Source organism: Delphinapterus leucas, chromosome 5 (genome assembly GCF_059928025.1).
Source record: "Delphinapterus leucas isolate spDelLeu-1000000601 "Yukka" chromosome 5, BTC_Dleu_Yukka2, whole genome shotgun sequence".
NCBI classification, from domain to species: domain Eukaryota; kingdom Metazoa; phylum Chordata; class Mammalia; order Artiodactyla; family Monodontidae; genus Delphinapterus; species Delphinapterus leucas.
The window spans coordinates 90795991-90816073 of record NC_143133.1 but is presented as its reverse complement, the minus strand read 5'-3'; the positions used below and the strand labels follow the sequence as shown (position 1 = coordinate 90816073).

The following is a 20083-nucleotide window of genomic DNA, read 5'->3' as shown; positions in this document are numbered from 1 at the left end:
TTTAACTTTATTTAGCACCCTTTAATTTAGAAGGGTGCTTCTGAATTCAGCTAACACCCTTCTAAAATCACATGCTGCATTGATATTTGTGGCTGTGAGTTACATGCTCCATATTTTATAACTTGGTTATCTTTCCCCCAGGACAGAAGTTGTCATTTATGTTGTTGAGCGTTCTCCAAATGGTACTTCAAGAAGAGTTCCAGCTACAACACTATATGCCCATTTTGAACAAACCAATATAAAAACACAGTTGCAGCAACTTGGTGTAACCCTTTCTATGACTAGAACAGAACTTTCTCCTGCACAGATCAAACAGCTTTTACAGAATCCTCCTGCTGGTATGTTTCCAGAGTCATGGAGTTGAGGAAATGAAAAATTTAGAAATACATGCTTCCTCTATTTTGGGAGGTGTTGCTTGGTTATTAATATTAATAACACCAGTGTCAGCTTATTGTGTCTGCTTATTTGGGACATAGTTTTGAATGTTTTTATTGTATTCATTCATTTAGTTTTTTCTATTATATAGCTAGTATGTTTGTTAGAAATTTGGGCAATGATGAACTAAAGAAAAATAGTCCATACTCCATCTACCCAAAGACAATGTAATCTTAGTATTTTATTTTTGTCTAGCTTATCTCTTAACTAAGTATTCAAGTAAAACCTGAATGTGTTCTCACCATAAAAGTTTCTAGATTGACTGTGTGATAGATCTTTACCTCTCTTCCATAGAAGTAACTATTATCAATAATTTATTGAGCTTTATTAATACTTTATCTGTAATTTTAATGTAAGCATATGTATACTAAGTCCTTGAAAAAAGTATTCTGCACTATACATTTACTGCAACCTGCCTTTTTACTTATAGTATTTCTTAGTATTTTCCATGTCAGTACATAAAGATAAATCTTATTCTTTTTAAAAGCTGCGTGGAATACTGTGGATGTACCTTACTGAATTTAACCTCTAGGTTAAATTTAACCTCAAAGGTTGTTTCCACCTTTGACTATTATAAACTATGCAACAATTAACATCCTTGTAAATATGTCTTAGAACACATAGGCGTGTATTTTTTTAGAATAATCTCTGGTACTGAAATTTTTGAGTCAAGATTATGTATACAGTCAGCCCTCTGTATCTGGGAGTTCCACATCTGCAGGTTCTGCATTTGCACATTCAACTAACCACAGCTCCAAAATAGGAGAAAAAAGATTTTAGGAAGTTCCAAAAAACAAAATTTGAATTGCGGAGCCTTGGCAGCTATTTACAAAGCATTTACATTGTATTAGATATTATAAGTAACCTACAAATGATTTAAAGTGTATGGTAGGATGGGTGTCGATTATATGCAAAAACTACGCTATTTTTTACAAGGGACTTGAGCATCCCCAAGGAGTGAGGTGGGCCTGAACCCTATTCTCTGTGGATGCCAGAGGGATGGCTGTACTTAACATATTGTTAGAACTGCCAAATGGCTCTCCAGGGGAAGTTCTACCATTTACATTCATAACAGGAATGTGTTACTTTTCCTCATATTTTTAATTTTTCTAATGTTTTCTCATTCTCTATTTTTGCCAACAATGGAGATTATCAGTCTTTAATTTTGCCACTCTGATGGCAAAAAATTAATATTTTCATTTGCATTTCCCTGATTACTACTAAAGTTGACCAGCTTTTTGTATGTGTATTAGTCCCATGTTTATAATTTTTGTGAATTACCTATTCATGTCGTTTGCCCATTTTCTATTAAATTTTTTGTCTTTCTGATTTAGAGGAGCTCTTTCTATATTCTGGAGGTTAATCTATTACCCTATAGGTTATAGATATTTGCTTTCAAGTCACTTTTTTTTTTTTAGCTTTATCCTACAATTTTTTGTTGTTGTGGTCATATTTGACAATCATTTTTCATTACAGCTTCTAGGTTTTGTGTCTTACTTTAGCAGGGCTTTTCCCATACAAATATTATAAAAATGGAAAATAGTTCCTTTTAGAAAAAATATTTCTTCTTTGTGGTAGGTGTTGATCCAATTATCTGGGAACAAGCCAAGGTGGATAACCCTGATTCTGAAAAGTAAGTGTATCTTCATCTTGCTTTCATATAAGAACTAATATTTACTACCAGGGAAGCAAACAGATGCAAGCTGTTAACTATAATTCTTACATTCGAGGTGAGTTTATTTTCCTTTTCATTGCTTTTTAAAGAATGCTGATTATAGTAAAGCAGCATAGTGTGGTGAAAACATTAAAATCTGAGTACTAGTGCCCTAATTATATATTTGCATTTAATAATGCAGTTTTTGACCAAACTGTATTTCCTCATTCATAAAATAAGGAGGTTAGTAGGTGAAATCTCTGTGGTGTAACATTGTTGATTTCATAGTCATAGATCTGCCTTCGAACCCTAGAAATATAGTGAAATTGCATGAGTGTTATTATGAAAACCTTACCGTGTATTTTGTAATAATAGGTTTAGGTCTGAAAATTGACCACTTGTATTTCTTCAGGTTAATTCCTGTACCAATGGTGGGTTTCAAAGAACTTCTTCGAAGACTGAAGGTTCAAGATCAGATGACTAAGCAGCATCAGACCAGATTAGATGTAAGAATCTATCTTCATTCTCTGGCCCTAGGAGTAGTATAGGGGTTACAGACCTTTCTTTTTACCATGTGTTTTAGTTACTGTTCTGTCTTAGGGGAGATAATACAGTATATACTGCAAATTAGCAATTGTACTTTTATATAACTTCTTTATTATGGAGCCTCCAAAATCATGTAAATCTGATTTGATATATTTTAACAATGAATTTAGAATTGTGGCTTTTTTAATATAATACAAATTTATTTATTTATTTATTTATTTATTTATGGCTGCATTGGGTCTTCATTGCTGTATGCGGGCTTTCTCTAGTTGCGGCAAGTGGGGCTACTCTTCTTTGCGGTGCACGGTCTTCTCATTGCAGTGGCTTCTCTTGTTGCGGAGCACAGGCTCTAGGTGCACAGGCTTCAGTAGTTGTGGCTCGTGGGCTCTAGAACGCAGGCTCAGTAGCTGTGGCGCACGGACTTAGTTGCTGTACGGCATGTGGTATCTTCCCGGACCAGGGCTCGAACCTGTGTCCCCTGCATCGGCAGGCGCATTCTTAATCACTGTGCCACCAGGGAAGTCCCAGAATTGTTGACTTTAACAGATTAATTAGACTGTTATTTTCAATTCCAGCCAGAGAATGCATATTATTTTATTAAACACTTTTGAAAATGGAGGCTACAATTATGATTATGTTGTCATAGTGTATTATAATTTGTAGGTTAATGAAGCAAATTTAAATTATTGAGTGCTTAAATCTACTTAATATTTTTATGACGTAGACTTTTGTAATCAAATGCCTAAAGGTGCTTAGACATCACCTCCATGTTCTCTTACATGGAATTCCTAATTAGATATTCATTTGGACTCTGTTTGAGTAATGTAAAGCTTACTGTTTTATGAAGCAACCCATTTCATTGTCAGCTGTAATTGATACAAGTTCTCTTTCTTACATTGATCCAGAATCTGCCTTGCTATAATTTACACCTGTTTTCTCTGGCATGTTTTGTAGGTAATCACTATGTTCCTATGATAGCCCTACAGATATTTGAACTTCATAATCATTCTTCCTTTTTAGTATTATTTTCTCTGGCTAAAAATTCCAGCATGATTTTTTAATGTGACATGATATCCAGGCCTTAGTATCTTAGGCTGGATACACTGAATTTATTGGCATCACTTTTAAAATGACTTGTCCATAGTACTATAAATGGGGTGTGACCAAAGTTCTTCAAAGTAAAGCCAAAGAAGCTATTATTTCTCTTTATTTTTATCAGTCTTGCTAGAGGTTTGTCAATTTTATTGATCTTTTCAAAGAACAAGTTCTTGGTTTCGCTGATTTTTTTCTTCTTCTGATTTTCTGTTTACAGTTTCATAAATTTTTGCTCTTAACCATTTCCTTTATTCTGTTTGCTTTGGGTTTTTCTCTTCTTTTTTCTAGTTTCTTAAGGTAGCAGCTTAGGTTATTGAGACTTCTGATAAAGGCATTTGATGCTATTAATTGCCTTCTAAGCGCTGCTTTACCTGAATCCCCCAAATTTTCATAATGTTCTATTTGTCATCTTTGATTCATTGAAAATATTTTCTTTTCCCTTGAGTGTTCTATTTGACTATTGGATTTTTTTGACTAATGGATTATTTAGACTTGTTTCATATTCAAGTGTCTGGAGATTTTTCTGTTACTCTGTCGTTATCTAGTCTAATTCTATTATGGTCAGAGAACTTTGTATGATTTCAATTCTTTTAACTTTGTAAAGGTTTTTTTTTTAAAATAAATATATTTATTTATTTTGGCTGCATTGGGTCTTCGTTGCTGCACGCGGGCTTTCTCTAGTTGTGGCGAGCGGGGGCTGCTCTTTGTTGTGGTGCGTGGGCTTCTCATTGCGGTGGCTTCTCTTGTTGTGGAGCATGGGCTCTAGGTGCATGGGCTTCAGTAGTTGTGGCACACAGGCTCAGTAGTTGTGGCTTATGGGCTCTAGAGCACAGGCTCAGTAGTTGTGGCGCATGGGCTTAGTTGTTCCGTGGCATGTGGGATCTTCCAGGACCAGAGCTTGAACCCATGTCCCCTGAATTGGCAGGCAGATTCTTAACCACTGCGCCACCAGGGAAGTCCTTAACTTTGTAAAGGTTTTTAACCCACGTGCGTATGAAAAGAATGTGGATTCTGCTATTCTTGGAGTTTTCTGTTAATGTCAGTGAGATCCATTTGATAAGATTGTTCAGTTTTTCTATATTCATACTGATTTTTCGGTCTACTAGTTCTATTGTAAGAGGAGAGTTGAAGACTCCAGCTACAATTGTGGATTTGTCTTTTTCTCCTTTCATGTATTTTGAAGGTTTGCTGTTAAGTAGCTAAGTATCTAGGATTGTTACATTTTTTGGCATATATACTTTTTATTTTTCCATAATGTTCCTCTTTATCCCTGGGAATCCTCTTTGCTCGGAAGTCTACTTTCTCTGATACTAACATAAAGCCACTCCAGCTTTCTTTTGATTAGTGTTTGTATGGTATGTCTTTCTCCATCCTTTTACTTTTAACCTACGTTTATCATATTTGAAGTACATTTTCTGTAGAAGCATAAAATTTAGATTTAGACCTACAATCTTATTGTTAACTTTTCACTCTATTTTTCCTCTTTTTTGCATTCTTCTGGGTTATTTGGACATTTTTTAGTATTGTTTTTAATTTATTGTCATTTCAACTATCAGTTTTTTTAGTGGTTGCTCGAGGGCAGTAGTTCTCATTGGGGGTTGTGGTGGTGGTGATTTTGTCTCCCAGGGCACATTTGGCAGTATCTGGAGACTTCTTTGGTTGTTACAGCTGGGGGGTTGGGGGGATGCTACAAGCATCTAGTGGGTAGAAGCCAGGATTCTGATAAGTATCCTACAGTGTACAGAACAGCAGCACTCCAACAAAGAATTATCTGGCCCGAATTAATAGTGTTAAAACTGAGAAACTCTTTTCTAGATACCATAATGTATTTCCTTGCACTAGAGCTAGAGCTGGGTTTCAACACAGCCCAAAACTTCCAGGTTTTGGGCTGTGTTGAAACCAAACTTGGGGGGCTGCCAGAGAGGAAAATAATGGTAAACTCACCACTAGTTCAGTGATACTTCAAATTCGTGTCTTCTTCCTCCTGCCACTTTTCATTTTTCAGAGTCCTCAGGTAGTTGCCCATGCATTATGTTCATTTTACGGCTGTCTTCAACAGGAGAGATAGAATGGCATGTACCTAGTCTATCTTGTCCAGTTTTTCTATTGGGCATCATGTCTTTTCTTTTTGAATTTCAGGAGTTCATCATTTATTATAGATTTTAACCCCTAGTCTGTTTATAACATTTTAAATATCTCCTACTTTTCTCATCTCTCTGTTAACTCTGTCTTTAGTGTCCATAGTTGAACAGCAAACCCTTATTTTGTTGTTATTGATTTACAATGCTCTGTTAATTTCTACTATACAGCAAAGTAATTCAGTTTTACATATATATATACATTGTTTTTCATATTCTTTTGCATTATGGTATATCACAGGATATTGAATATAGTTCCCTGTGCTGTACAGTAGGATCTTGTTGTTTATGAAAACCTTAATTTTAATGTAATGATATCCATTGGTTTGTTTTGGCCTTGTGTTTTCTTTTTTGGGAATTTGCTTAAGAAATCATTCCTCACCTAAGGTCTTAGAGTCTCCTACATTTTTTTTTCTGATTTTAGACTTTAACCTTTCCCGTTTGAGTCGTGTGTCCTCGTGGAGTTCACTTTATATATACTAAGTGATATGAACCCAACTTTCTCTAAATAGTGGGTCAGTTTTTCCAATGTCATTCACAAAAAAACTATTTTCCTCAATGATTTATCAAAGCATTTATCAAACCAAGTTCCCATATATATGTGATGTAGTCTGTTCTTAAATCAGTTTCACATTTTTTTACTCTTATGGCTTTGTAGTATATCTTAAATATATGTGGTAGAGTGAATCTCCAATCTTCATTCTTTTCACATTTTTAAGCTCTTTATGGATCTTCATTCTTCTATAACAGTTTTAGAATGAGTTTGTCAAAATGCTAGAATTTTAGTTGGAATTGCATTAAATATATAATTTGTAGATAATTAAATCTTAATAATATTATTCCATTATGAACATGTTGTTTCTTTACTCATTGAGGTCTCCTGTGTTCTTTGTAACAGTTTTTAAAATAACCTCTTTAAAAATCATAGGCATTTTTTCTTGGTTAATTCCTAGACTGTTTTAGTGTTTGTCAATAAATACTGGGAGTGGTAACATTTCTTTTATTCTTAGTATTGCTGGTATAGAAGAATAATTACTCTTTTTGTCTAGAAGCCCTGCCGACTTTTCAAAACTGAGATGGGGAGGGTGCCTGGGTTACATAATATAAAATATGGTCACCTAATTTTGTCCCTTCAACATGGCCTGGCATTGGAAAGTTTCCTTAAAAGGTGACATGTGTAGGTAGACATGCTAAAATATGTCTTGTACAATCTTCTTACCCTCTTACTTATAACATCTCAATATAAGCCAGTGTCATAGAATGATTAATTATGATAGGAACAATAATGGGGTTAATTTTGATTGGGAAGCTATAATTAAATAGGATTTTAACTCACTCTGTAAGGTTAAGACTTTCATAAGGTGGAACAGTAGGATTTCAGGCTACGGAAAGAGCAAATCAAAGATCCAGAGACATAAAAATGTCTTCAGTTGTGTGATATCCTTCCTTTTCCCCTCCACTGTGAGCATATCCCTCCATAATATTCCTTTACAATTGATATTGGACTATATACTACATTTTAGGCCCCTCCTGCATGTCACTTTATAGATCTTAACTTTTTCCATTAATGGTCTGGTTGTTGGCTCAGTTCTACAGTATTACTTCAAGTTCCTTAATTATTTCTGAAATGTGTTATTTTTTTATTTTATTTTATTTTTTTTGCGGTACGCGGGCCTCTCACTGTTGTGGCCTCTCCCGTTGCGGAGCACAGGCTCCGGACGCGCAGGCTCAGTGGCCATGGCTCACGGGCCCAGCCGCTCTGTGGCATGTGGGATCTTCCCGGACCGGGGCACAAACCCGCGTCCCCTGCGTCGGCAGGCGGACTCTCAACCACTGTGCCACCAGGGAAGCCCAAGAAGTATATTATTTTTCTATACACTTTGCCTCATCACTAAATTTTCTGGAGCTCTAAAGAAATTTTTGAATGGTACTTTTTAATTTTTAAATGTACAAAAGGGGAAGAAATATAAAAGGAGATTTAAAGGAAAAGAGTTTATATTTTGAAAGATGAATCTTAGGCTCATTTTTTGCATATAGGTAAACCTGATAAATAGTTGTGATACCTATATTTACCTTAAAAAAATTTTTTTTAAAAAAACAGATCATATCTGAAGATATTGGTGAATTACAGAAGAATCAAACTACAACTATGGCCAAAATTGCACAATACAAGAGGAAACTCATGGACCTTTCCCATAGAACCTTACAGGTAGTAATTTGGACTTTTTTCCAACATTTATAAGACTTGTATACATGATGGAAATGCTAAATATGGATTTTTACAATAGAAAAAAACAGACTAAAAGGAAATAACAATAATAGTCTGAAACTGAAAGTACCAAACTTTCTCATTAAAACCTGGAAGTTGGAGGAGAGATCTTACAGGACTGGGTGAAGAACGTGAAAATATCCCAAAATTAGCATTTTATTGAGAGGGTGGGGGGAAAGCAGTGAAAAAAAAAATCATCGTGGTGTAAGAAAAGTGTGCATCAGATCATTAATATCTGGTTTTCATAAAAATAGTAGAAAAATACAGTTTTGATTTTGAGTGCTAGAAAAGGGAGTGTAACTGTTAGTGAATGAAAAACAATAGAACTTGCAAATTAACAAGAGGAAGTAAAAGAATGAATAGCAACAAAAGTTGAAATTATCATGAAAACAAACATTATATAGCAGAATCAATGGGATACAGCAAAAGCTGCACTCAGAGGACAATTTATAACCTTAAAAAAATCTTCATTTTTAAAAGTGCAAATGCAAAAAGTAAAGAACGTAGTACTGATCTTAAGTTAGAAAAATACTATCGATAAGCCAACAGAAACCAATAAGAGAGAAATAAAGATAAAGTGAAATAAATTTTAAAAATTAATCATAATAGAAAGATTAAATGGAAAAGCTGTTTCTTTGAAAAGACCATTAAGGGACTTCGCTGGTGGCCCAGTGGCTAAGACTTCCACGCTCCCAATGCAGGGGGCCTGGGTTTGATCCCTGGTCAGGGAACTATATCCCATATGCTGCAGCTATGCGTTCGCATGCTGCAACTAAAGATCCTGCACGCTGCAACTAAAAGATCCCACGTGTTGCAACTAAAAGATTCTGCATGCCGCAACTAAGACCCGGCACAGCCAAATAAATAAATAATTTAAGAAGAGAAAAAGACCATTAAAATGGCGAAACATGAGTCTGCATAAGGAATAAAAGACTCATCTCATGAGCCTGAAGAAGGTAAAGAAAAATTAGAAGTGAGAAAGGAGACATTATCACAGATATACACAAGAGAATAAGAAAATACTGCAATGGAATTCACACCAGTAAACTGAGAAGTTAGAGAAAACAGATGATTTTCTAGCAAAATTGATCTACAGAGAAAAATCTTAAATAGACAAATACCATAGAAGCAATTGGGAAAGTTATTAAAGATCAACCATGGAAAAAGCACCAAGGTCAGATAGTTTCATTGCTGAATTTTGTCTAACCATTAAAGAGCTAATTCCAAAGTTACTTTATTTCAGACAAAGTAAAAAATATGGATTTTTTTAAACAGTTTGAGATACAATTCATATACCATACAATTCACCTATTTAATGTAATTCAGTGATTTTTAGTATATTCATAGTTTTGTACAACCATCACCACAGTCAGTTTTAGAACATTTTTATCACTCTAAAAACAAACTCCATACCCATTAGCAGCAACTCCCCATTTCATCCCAACCCCCCCCCAGCCCTAGGCAACCACTTTGTTTGTATGGATTTGCCTCTTTTGGACACTTCATATAAATGAAATCATATGGTATGTGGTATTTTTTGACTGGCTTTCTCTCACATAGCATAATATTTTCAAGGTTCATTCATGTTGTAGCATGTAATAGCACTTCATTCCTTTTTATTGATGAATAATATTTCATTGTATGACTATACAACATTTAATTTATTCATCAATTGATAAACATTTTGGTTGTTTCCACTTTTTGGCTAGTATGAATAATGTTGCTGTTAACGCTTGTGTACAAGTATTTGTGTGGATTTATGCTTTTGTTTCTCTTGGATGCATAAACCTAGGATGAGAATTGCTTGGTCATGTGGTAACTCTTACGTTCAACTTTTTGAAGAACTACCAAATTGTTTCTCAGAGCAGTGGCAGCATTTTACATCTCTGTTTTTAGTACCCCAGAACAAAAATTTATAAACAGATAATTCTAGTAGAGATGCAAATTATGCTAAGCAAAAGAAGCCAGACTGAAAGGCTACATATGGTATGATTCCATTTATATGATTCATGCAAAAGGTACAACTGGAGGTGGGTAACAGATCAGTAGTTGCTAGGAGCAGGAGGTAAGGGAGAGGAGGCTACAGGAGGCAGGAGGGAACTTTTTGGGGTGATGGAAATGTTCTGTATCTTGACTGTGGTGATGGGAACTTGTGTTTGTCCAAATACATAGAACTGTCCACCTAAAAAGGGTCAATTTTGTTGTATGTGGATTATACCTCAATAAATCTGACCAAAGAAAACAAATGCAGAAATTCTAAATGAAATATAAGTGAAGAGAATCCAGCTATTTATCAAATTCTAAAGGAATATACTTTGAGTAAGGTTTATTTCAGGAATGGAGGGTTGGTTTTATAACAGGATATCTATCAACGTAATTTATCATAGCAACACATGGAAAATATATGTTTTCATAAATGTAATGAGCAGGGTAGTTAACTAGTATAAACATTGAAAAGAGATCATCTCTTTTTGCTGATGACATGATTGTATATCTAGAAAACCCAAGGAAATAAACTATAGCATTAATGTGGCAAGATGGCTCAATATGAGGTAAATGTACAAAAGTCAGTGTTTCTTTATACTATTAATGGAAATAGGAAAATATTTCATTCACTATTATGAAAAAACTGTAAAATACTTAGGAATAAATTTGAGGACAATATACAATCTGAATTAAGGTTTTCACAAATAGAGAGATAAACCATATTCTTGGATGAGAAGACAATATCTACTTTATAAAATTTTAAAATGAATTACAACTTTAAAAAAATTGATTAAAATCTTTCAGTTCATAAATAAAGATAATTGTTTTGAGAATAGCTGCTGGGGGGAACAAAAAAGATAGTGAAGGGGACTTGCCTTATCAAATTTTAGAACCTATTTAAAGCTCTTGTAATCAAATCAATATGGGATTGGTGTAGGATTGGATGTAAAGATCCATAGAAAAGAACAGACAATCCAGAAATAGATGCACACGTATCTTAATATGACAGAGGTGGTATTTCAATTCAGTGGGTTTATTTAATAAGTAATGCTAGAGTAACTGGCTATCCATCTGTAAAATAAAATTAGACCACTGTATCACACCATATACAAAAATAAGGGGTATTAAAGGCTTAACTCTAAGAAATTTATGAGGCTGCATGTACAACCTAGGGACTGGAGAGACTTTTAGCTTCTTAGAAAGCCAGAAACTGTAAAACAAAACTGACTATGTAAGAATTAGAAAATTTTGTATAGTAAAAGGTAACAGAAGCCATTTGTCAATAGTCAAGTGATTTCAGAAAAAGAAAAATTTGAATTTGCAAACAGCACTGATTTCAGTTGTAGTGTTTGTATTATACAGAGATCCTATAATTTGACCTAAAAAACCCCAAGTGAAATAACGGGCAAAGAATGTATAAAGGCAGTTCACAGAAGAACAGATGCAAAGTAGTTCTTAACCATTAAAAGATGGTCCTTTAACATTCAAGGGGGGAATTCCCTGGTGGTCCAGTGGTTATAACTCTGTGCTTCCACTGCAGGGGGTCCAGGTTTGATCCCTGGTCGGGGAACTAAGATCCTGCTATCCGATCCCACAGGCCAAGTGGCACGGCCAAAAAAAAAAAAAAAAATACATTCAAGGGAATGTAGGTTTTTAAAAAAATTTGCATGATCTCTTTAATACTCATCAGGAGGATCTTTGGGAAAGCAATCTAGCAGCTTCTAAAGATTGAACACACACACTTTTAAACCCAGCAATCTCATTCCTGGGGGTCTATACCAGTAAATACAGATATATATACAAAAATGTTTATTACAGCATTGTTCGTAGTGTCAAAACTAGAAATAAAATATATGCCCCTCAAGAACACTTGAGTTTATTGATTAATAATGCATGAAAATTATGTAGTCATTAAAAGAAACTAATTAATGTAACTTGCCTAATAAAAATGGGCAAACATAATTCAAATCTTGAACTGTTAATGATTCTAACTGTTGTTAGTGTATTCAGCTAATTTCTTTCAACAATTGGTGTGTAATAAAATTACTTGCATAACTGAAAAGAGATGATTCTATCATTATTGGTGGGTTTTCTTTGTATAGGTCCTCATCAAACAGGAAATTCAGAGGAAGAGTGGGTATGCCATCCAAGCTGATGAAGAGCAGTTGCGAGTTCAGCTAGATACAATTCAGTGTGAACTAAATGCCCCTACTCAGTTTAAGGTAAGCACTTATAAGACCATAAAGCTAGAATTTGTTTCAGGTGGATCTGCAGAGAAATGTTACTTGGTCTTCAAAAAGAGGAATTTTGTATACTTGTTTTTTATTAAGTATTTGTTCTTTTTAATCAAAACTTCCTTTCTAAAGTAGACTCTTAATTAATCATGATGTTTGGGGCTTGTATTAGTGTTTCAAGTAATGTACAGAGGGAGAATTGACACCTTTAATTAGAGTAGTACCTATCCTTTTAAAATAAAACATTCTCTTTTAGAAATGGTTGCTGTTGTGAGCAGTTGTAATTCAACTCAGTGTTTCTATTTATTTATTTACTTATGTGGTTGTGCCGGGTCTTAGTTGTGGCACATGGGCTCCTTAGTTGCAGCTTGCCGGCTCCTTAGTTGCAGCAGGCGGGATCCTTAGTTGTGGCATGCAAACTCTTATTTGCGGCATGCATGTGGGATCTAGTTCCCTGACCAGGGATTGAACCCGGGCCCCCTGCATTGGGAGTGCCGAGTCCTATCCACCGTGACACCAGGGAAGTCCCTCAACTCTATTACTTTTAGGGCCGACTGAATGAACTGATGTCCCAGATCAGGATGCAGAATCATTTTGGAGCAGTCAAATCTGAAGAAAGATATTACATAGATGCAGATCTGTTACGAGAAATCAAGCAGGTAAGTGTTGCACTAGAGTCACCTTTTAAAAAGGTGAATTCACCACTTGACATCCATTAGGATGGCTATTATCCAAAAAAAAAAAAAAAAAAACCCAGAAAATAACAAGGGTTTAGAGGATGTGAAGAAAATGGAATCCTCATGCACTGCTAGCAGCAATGTAAAAATGGTGCATGCAGCCACTGTGAAAAATGGTTCCTCAAAATATTAAACATAGAATTACAATATAGTCCAGCAATTCTGCTTCTGGGTGCATGCCTAAAAGAATTGAAAGTAGGGACTCAAACAGATTATTTGTATAGCCATGTTCATAGAAACGTTATTCACAGTAGCCAAAGTGGAAGCAATCCAAGTGTCCATAGGTGGATGAGTAAACAAAATATGGTATATATACAATGGAATATTAGCCTTAAAAAGGAAGGAAATTCTCACATGCACACACTACATGGGTGAATTTTGAAGACATTATGTGAAATAAGCCAGTTTAAGAGGACAGAAGTTGTATGATTTCACTTATATGGGGTACCTAGAGTAGTCCAATTCATAGAGGGTAGAATGGTAGTTGCCAGGGGCTGAGGGGAAGGGGAATGGGGAGCTAGTGTTTAATGGGTACAGAATTTCAGTTTGAGAAGATGAAAAAGTTCAACAGATAGATGGTAGTGATTGTTGCACAACATGATTTACTCAGTGCTACTGGACTGGACATAAAATGGTTAAAATGGACATGTTATGTATATTTTCCCACCAAAAAAAAGTTAATCGTTCTCTTCCCCTGTCCCACACATCGATGAATTCTGAGGTAATACAGACAACCGAAGTACCCTAGACCCTGCTGCTGTGTGTGGGCAGCAGCAGCAGCACCTGGGGGGGTCGTTAGAAATGCAGACGCTCAGTCCGTACTCTAGACCTCCGGAAGCTACATTTTTCAAGATCACAGAGTGATTTGTATGCACAGTTAAAGTCTGCGAAGTAACTGCTCTATATCACATACTCCCAACTTACATGATGCCACATATCAATTATAAATATGTAGAGTTACCGATCCTGTCACCCCCTCAGGGGACCTGGGTGTAGGCTGGGGTAGCCGAAACCTCCAACCACTTGTCTAAGGCTCACTTTCTATGAAGAAGTTGCGACGTACTGCTCTAGCTTAGTTTCATTAGTATAAATATAGGTTGGTTTAATAAAAGCTATCCAACCATCAACTGTGTCTAAAAAAATATATTAAGATGGTAAACTTTGTGGAACACATTAGGTAGGATTAATTGGCGTGGCAGGTTGGTATGACCCTGAGGATTTTAGGTAGTTATAAATGTCATCAACAAATCTGATTTTATTACGTGCTTTAGAATGGATATTGCCGTTATATGCAACTAAAAATTAGTTTGGCTTCTGGATCTCGAAAAGTATACATACACTTGATTATATTCATATTTACAATAAAATTAACTGAGAAAGATTCCAGCATATTGGAATAAAGAACTATATAAAAGAGTTTATGCAGTAAAATTGGGAATAATATAAACACCTACCTAAGACGATGAAAAGCAGTATATTGTTTTGGAATTGAAGCATCATGGCTCATCACCTGTATCTCAGTTTCTTTATCTGTAGAGAAGAGGTAATAATGGTACCCCCCAAAGTGTGTGCTCAAAGGGATTTTAAATGAGTTAATACCCATGAAACTCTTCAAGCTGCCTTAACATCTGGGAAGGACTCTTTAAAATGCTAGCAATTGTAGTTATATCACTATTATCATCAGTTTGTACTTTAAAACATGGAAATCCTCAGTTTTCAGAATGGTTATTTTGCTAGTCATCTATATTTGAGTACCTTCTTGCATTATTTTAATATACCTTTGTTTTTTATCAAAGGTTGATAAAAGGAACCTTTAAAACTCTGCATCTTTTGTAAAATTTCTGTTACAGATATTGTTCATTGTATATTTGATTTTATTGCTTTTTACAGTAGTATTTTACTGTATTTAAAAGCATTAGCAAAACATATAGTACAAGTGTTTAAATACGCGGATAATGAGAGCAGCCACTAAGTGCTGTGTTGCTGGTAAAATAGTGAAAAATAGCCTTTTTCCTGTGAGTAGCATGCAGTTTAATAAATACATTGATATTTTTAAAATTCCTTCTAGCATTTGAAACAACAACAGGAAGGCCTTAGCCACTTGATTAGCATCATAAAAGATGACTTAGAAGATATCAAGTTGGTAGAACATGGATTGAATGAAACCATCCACATCAGAGGTGGTGTCTTCAGTTGACAGTTCACAAACTTGTGTTAAAGGTTTGTGAAAATACATTTTCTTGTCATATCAGACCTTCCTTAAGAATGAAACTGACCACGCGGAGGGGAAAAGAAAGAAAACAATCCTCTCTTCTGACTTGGTTTTTGAGAAGGTTCCTGACAAATTATTATTCATCAAATCTGAAGTAACTGTCACTTCACTGCTCTTCAGAGATAGCCTTTGAAAGATTTACATCTAAAAGCTGTAATTACTTTAAAGAAGAAGTACATAATTACCAAAAATATTTCCTATTGTATATTTTTACAACAGCATTCTTCTTAAAAATAATCATTGTTTAATGATTATTCTCCATTGAGCCTGTACTCTGCTCTCCATAGCAAGTAAATAGGAAATGTCTACTTTGCACATAACAAACTGTGTAATTACTTGGCTGTTGGAGATTTGTACTTCAGAATGTAAATGTATGTCAGTTTTTATATTTGTGAATTCATCTGTGGGAGGAGTAAAGAAAATCCAAGAGTATTTAATGATTAATGTGGTTTTCTTTTCATTCTATAAAGATTTGAAAATATATTTTTATATTATTTTACTTATTTGGAATTTACAGAACACACCTAAGCAATTAGGATATAACAAAATTACATTTTATCATTTTTACAACTTTTTTTTAAACCTTTTTATTTCTAAAAAAGATGAAAAGTTATAAATAAATTCTTGATTATAATTACTTTTATAATAATTCTGTCTGGTGCTTTATTTGGCTCTGGGAGAATGGCCATTCATGTCCACACAAATATTAAATCATAATCACAGCTCAAGAATTTCAGTTTTAACCTGGATTTAAGTCTGACTTTTTACCCTCTAAGGAAAGTATATCAATACTGATATATTTTGACTAGGGTACAGCAAATAAAAATTACTTCCTATATCATCCAGGATAAAGAATTCTCTAATACATCATTAGTATCTGAAAACACTGGAAAATGTGAATTAGACATGATAATGTGCAATAGTGATTCTTTAACAACTAGATAATTTTAAACAATTTTTCTGACTACAAACTGCACACCTGGGCTGCATCATTTTGGCCCCTCTTGGAATGCTTTAACTCTGCATTTCTGCGTAATGCTTTGTCTTATGATGAGGGGTGTTAAAAGAAACAGCCCCATGAACCGTGCCACTGTGTTTATTATGAGGATGGCAAGGAGAGTGATGCACTGTATATCCAGAGGCCTCCCTCTGAGATCCCACTGAAGGAATCTGTCAAGATGCAGACTAGCTAGCTAACAGTTGTGTAGGAGACACAAACAAGGTTCACGGGGCTGTTTCTTATAACACCTCTCATCTTTCTCATCCATGTAGCCAAATGTGGAAGGAGTTTGCCCCTCTGCACACCCTCTCACTGTAGGAAGAGCTCGTGATCTAATAGATGAGAACTATTATTCGTTGAGCCACATTCTCTGTTGGGCAGATGGCTAATCATGCATACCATGCTTACTTCTCTAGCCTTTCATTTTTTGTCCTCTCGTATTGTTAGGTTTCTAATTTCACAAGCCCTAGATAGGGCTCGGGGTCTGCCTTTTAAAGACAGGCCCAGTTGGCCTCCTAAGTTTTGATCCTGCTGGTGGCTACATGTGTAAGGCAAGGCCTGTGGTCCTTGTTCATGTAGCTGGTCAGATAACTGGACTTGGTCTGTACCTGAGTTGTGTTCCAAGCAACTGATAACCAAGTTCTAGATTTGGGTGGAAATGAGAAGAAAAGACCAACTTTGGCCTCTGGACTAAGTTGTGTTCTCCAGCACAATTTATAGACGTTCTGTGAACTGGCTAATGGTTCTTGTGGTAAGTCCACTCAAAATTCTGAACATGAAGAGAGGTAAATGGTAGAATTAAAGCACACTGAACCCCTAACACCTAGCTGAGATTTCATGTAGTTTTTCTGAATCTCTGAAAGTGGCCTTAAGTCCTTTTTTGAAACACTGGCAGTGTAAACAAGTGTCAGTTACCAAAGCCCGTGCCTAAATCAATTACTTTTCAACCACCACAATACCTGGGGTAAAAGACTACTGTACCGTACTCATTTTCCTTGCTTATTGAGCCCACATATTCATTCAGTACTGTCTGCCTTCCTGGGTTAACCTGAGGTTCGAGTTAAGGACTACGTATGTGAAATACTTGGTAAACTGTTGTGTTTATAACAATATAAGGTGTTCATATATAGAAGGAAAATGAAGAGACTGAAAGAATACACTATTTGAATAGAAGTCAAAGTTTGATCCTTTAAAGATAAGTAGAACACCTTTAAATTCTAATTAGGAATTAAATTCAGGTTAACCATTAGCATTACTGACATTTTAATATCTAGCAATCCTACTGAAATTATAGCTAATAAAAGTCTTACTGAATTAAATCAAAAGTATACAGTTTTTTGTAATCGTAAGATTAATATAGAAATAAGTGAAAAATGAATTCTGTGACATCTGGGTCAGCTACCTGAATTTGCTAATTACATTAATATGTAATTCTCATTTTATCGAATGACTTTGGCCAACAAGTGAAAAATACATCATTCCTTTTGATGATTTCTGTGGGATGCCTGTAGCATATTTCAAGTAATAAAGAATGTATCAAAAAGCTAGTCTGTCTTGAAACTTGTTTACCTTGAAATTATCAGAATCTTAGTGTTTGAAAGTATTGAAGCACAAACATCTCTGTACCGTTCTGTACTAAAGCACTCGAGTCTAATAAATAAATAAATCAGCACCCCCCCCCCAAAAAAAACTTAAAAAGAATGTATCAGACTACAGAGCAACAGAGATTTAGAGCAGAAACACTGATTAAAATGATGAATGTCCCAAACGGTGGAAGGAGCATTTTGCCAGATGATGCGGAGGTATGGGTTTTGGGACCTGGAACTGGACCTGGAGCTGGAGCTGTTAATAAGAAGACATAGTCATTGACACATGTCATTTTTAGTATCAAGTTTCATCCACCTACACCATATATCCTGAATATGTGAACATTCAAGGTTGAGTTTTACATGAAGTAACTCCAACCAGGACAACTTTAAAATAAATATAGTTCATTACAGATTTGGGGCTGTATTTTCATATATATCATCAGGGTGTGCTGATCTAGGTTTTATCTAAGATTTCACAGGCTTTTAGTATCTATGTAGACAAGGTAGTTTTTTGTTCAAGTTCTCTAGAATTTCTTGGCAATTTAAAATTTTCATTTTCTGTATATGCAAGATGAAGTTTAATTCTGTGTCTTTTCTATTTCAAGACAGTATATTTCATATGCATATTCTACCAATATACAATGTAATATTTTACAGTGTAAAAAATTGCATTTTTTAAACAGCCCTGCAAGCTGATAAAAAAAATGTTTTCTCTCTATACATAAAACACTACTCTGGAGAAAACTGCTTCCCTTTCACCTGAACTAGTGGAGAGAGGTACAGTGGAGTCCAGGTACAGCCATCTCAGGATGGTCTGTTTCACACTGCCCTTAACTCAGATATCTGACTTCTGGCTGTGTTTTGGTTTAGACTGTACAAGGGAAGACTGATTGGAAATATCCAAATGGGATCACCACTCACATAAGTGAAACCAAGAGAAATAACTAGTAAATGTTATAAAAACCTTCAACTCATAAATTTACTTGCCATAATTATAAATGTGCAGTTATATGTATACAGGTGGGGAAAACGGACAAGCAGATGCACTCATGCATTAGTTTGTTACTAGAGAGCGGTGGTTCTCAAGGGGGCTGCATTGCCCCCTAAGGCAGTTTGGAAATTTGTCAGAGTATATTTTTGATTGTCACGGCACTGGGGTGGAAGTAGAGGGCTAGTATTCTGCAGCGCTCTCGACAGTCTTGCACAATGAAAAATCGACCCACTTGCACATAAATTTCAAATGCACTGCTAGACATATATGTTAGAAACCTATTTATAATGCTCAAACCCAGAACCTAAGTTTTACATATATGCAAAATATTTTTGGATAGTTTTAATAAACACTGGTTTCTATTCTAGTGCCCCTGGTATTTCTTCACTTTCATTTTCTTATATTTGTAAAGAATAGCTTCCAGTCCTCTCTCTTAAATCCAGATTTCTCTGTGTAAATAAATACAATCTACTTCATGACGTCTTCTAGAATAATCTAGGCATTTACATATAGAAATGTATATAATTTTGTTATATAGTTAGGACATTATATTGATTATTTTATGGTGCAAGTGGGACTTATTTATGAATCTTATTTCAGGATACCTTTATAAAATACTTGTTCTAAAAAGCGAGAATTGGGTTGCAGGGTTGAGAACCATTGCTCGAAAAAGTACAGTCTATATACACAGTTGAAAATGAGTGCTTAAGAAGCAAAATCAAGTTGCACCCCCCCATTTGCACATACAAGCATTTGGATATGGCATTATACTCTGTTATGATGCTTTAAACTCTTGAGATTTTGTTCCTTTTATTGAGAGAAAATAAATTTCTCAGTTTTTCTGTATTGCAGAAACAGACATTTATCAACTAAGGAAATGAGATATTTCTTACCAGGACTGTCGATATCTTGACTTCTGTCTTCTAAAATATAAACAGATTTTGAGTTAACTGCATTGTACACAGATTTATCCCAAAGAGAAAAATCTGATTAAATGATTAAGCTAATTTGGTTATCTCTGCGTGTGGGACTGAGGGGCAGGGCATTAGTTTTAGAGGTATAGGTGGGACTGGGGGAAGGGTTCAGTGTTTAAACATTTGCATGCTTTGAAATTTTTTACCGTGTGTGTGTGTGTGT

General features: G+C 35.1%; 2 protein-coding genes across 3 annotated transcripts in view; one reads left to right on the top strand and one right to left on the bottom strand.

Moving 5' to 3' along the window:
- NUP54 (nucleoporin 54) overlaps positions 1 to 19853 on the top strand; it is a 34372-nt gene extending 14519 nt beyond the window's left edge. The window contains exons 7-13 of one of the 2 annotated variants that reach the window (XM_089912069.1): positions 142 to 338; positions 2014 to 2068; positions 2502 to 2595; positions 7970 to 8077; positions 12226 to 12345; positions 12906 to 13016; positions 15163 to 19853. In XM_089912069.1, coding sequence (XP_089768195.1) covers positions 142 to 338; positions 2014 to 2068; positions 2502 to 2595; positions 7970 to 8077; positions 12226 to 12345; positions 12906 to 13016; positions 15163 to 15291 — 814 coding nt within the window. In that variant the 3' untranslated portion in view covers positions 15292 to 19853. The remainder of the gene's footprint in view (positions 1 to 141; positions 339 to 2013; positions 2069 to 2501; positions 2596 to 7969; positions 8078 to 12225; positions 12346 to 12905; positions 13017 to 15162) is intronic. The other variant, XM_022599464.3, reaches the window with a different exon arrangement.
- ART3 (ADP-ribosyltransferase 3 (inactive)) overlaps positions 16422 to 20083 on the bottom strand; it is a 44820-nt gene continuing 41158 nt past the window's right edge. The window contains exons 10-11 of the mRNA XM_022599525.2: positions 19840 to 19869; positions 16422 to 18208 (exon numbers count right to left, since the gene is read on the bottom strand). Coding sequence (XP_022455233.2) covers positions 18072 to 18208; positions 19840 to 19869 — 167 coding nt within the window. The 3' untranslated portion in view covers positions 16422 to 18071. The remainder of the gene's footprint in view (positions 18209 to 19839; positions 19870 to 20083) is intronic.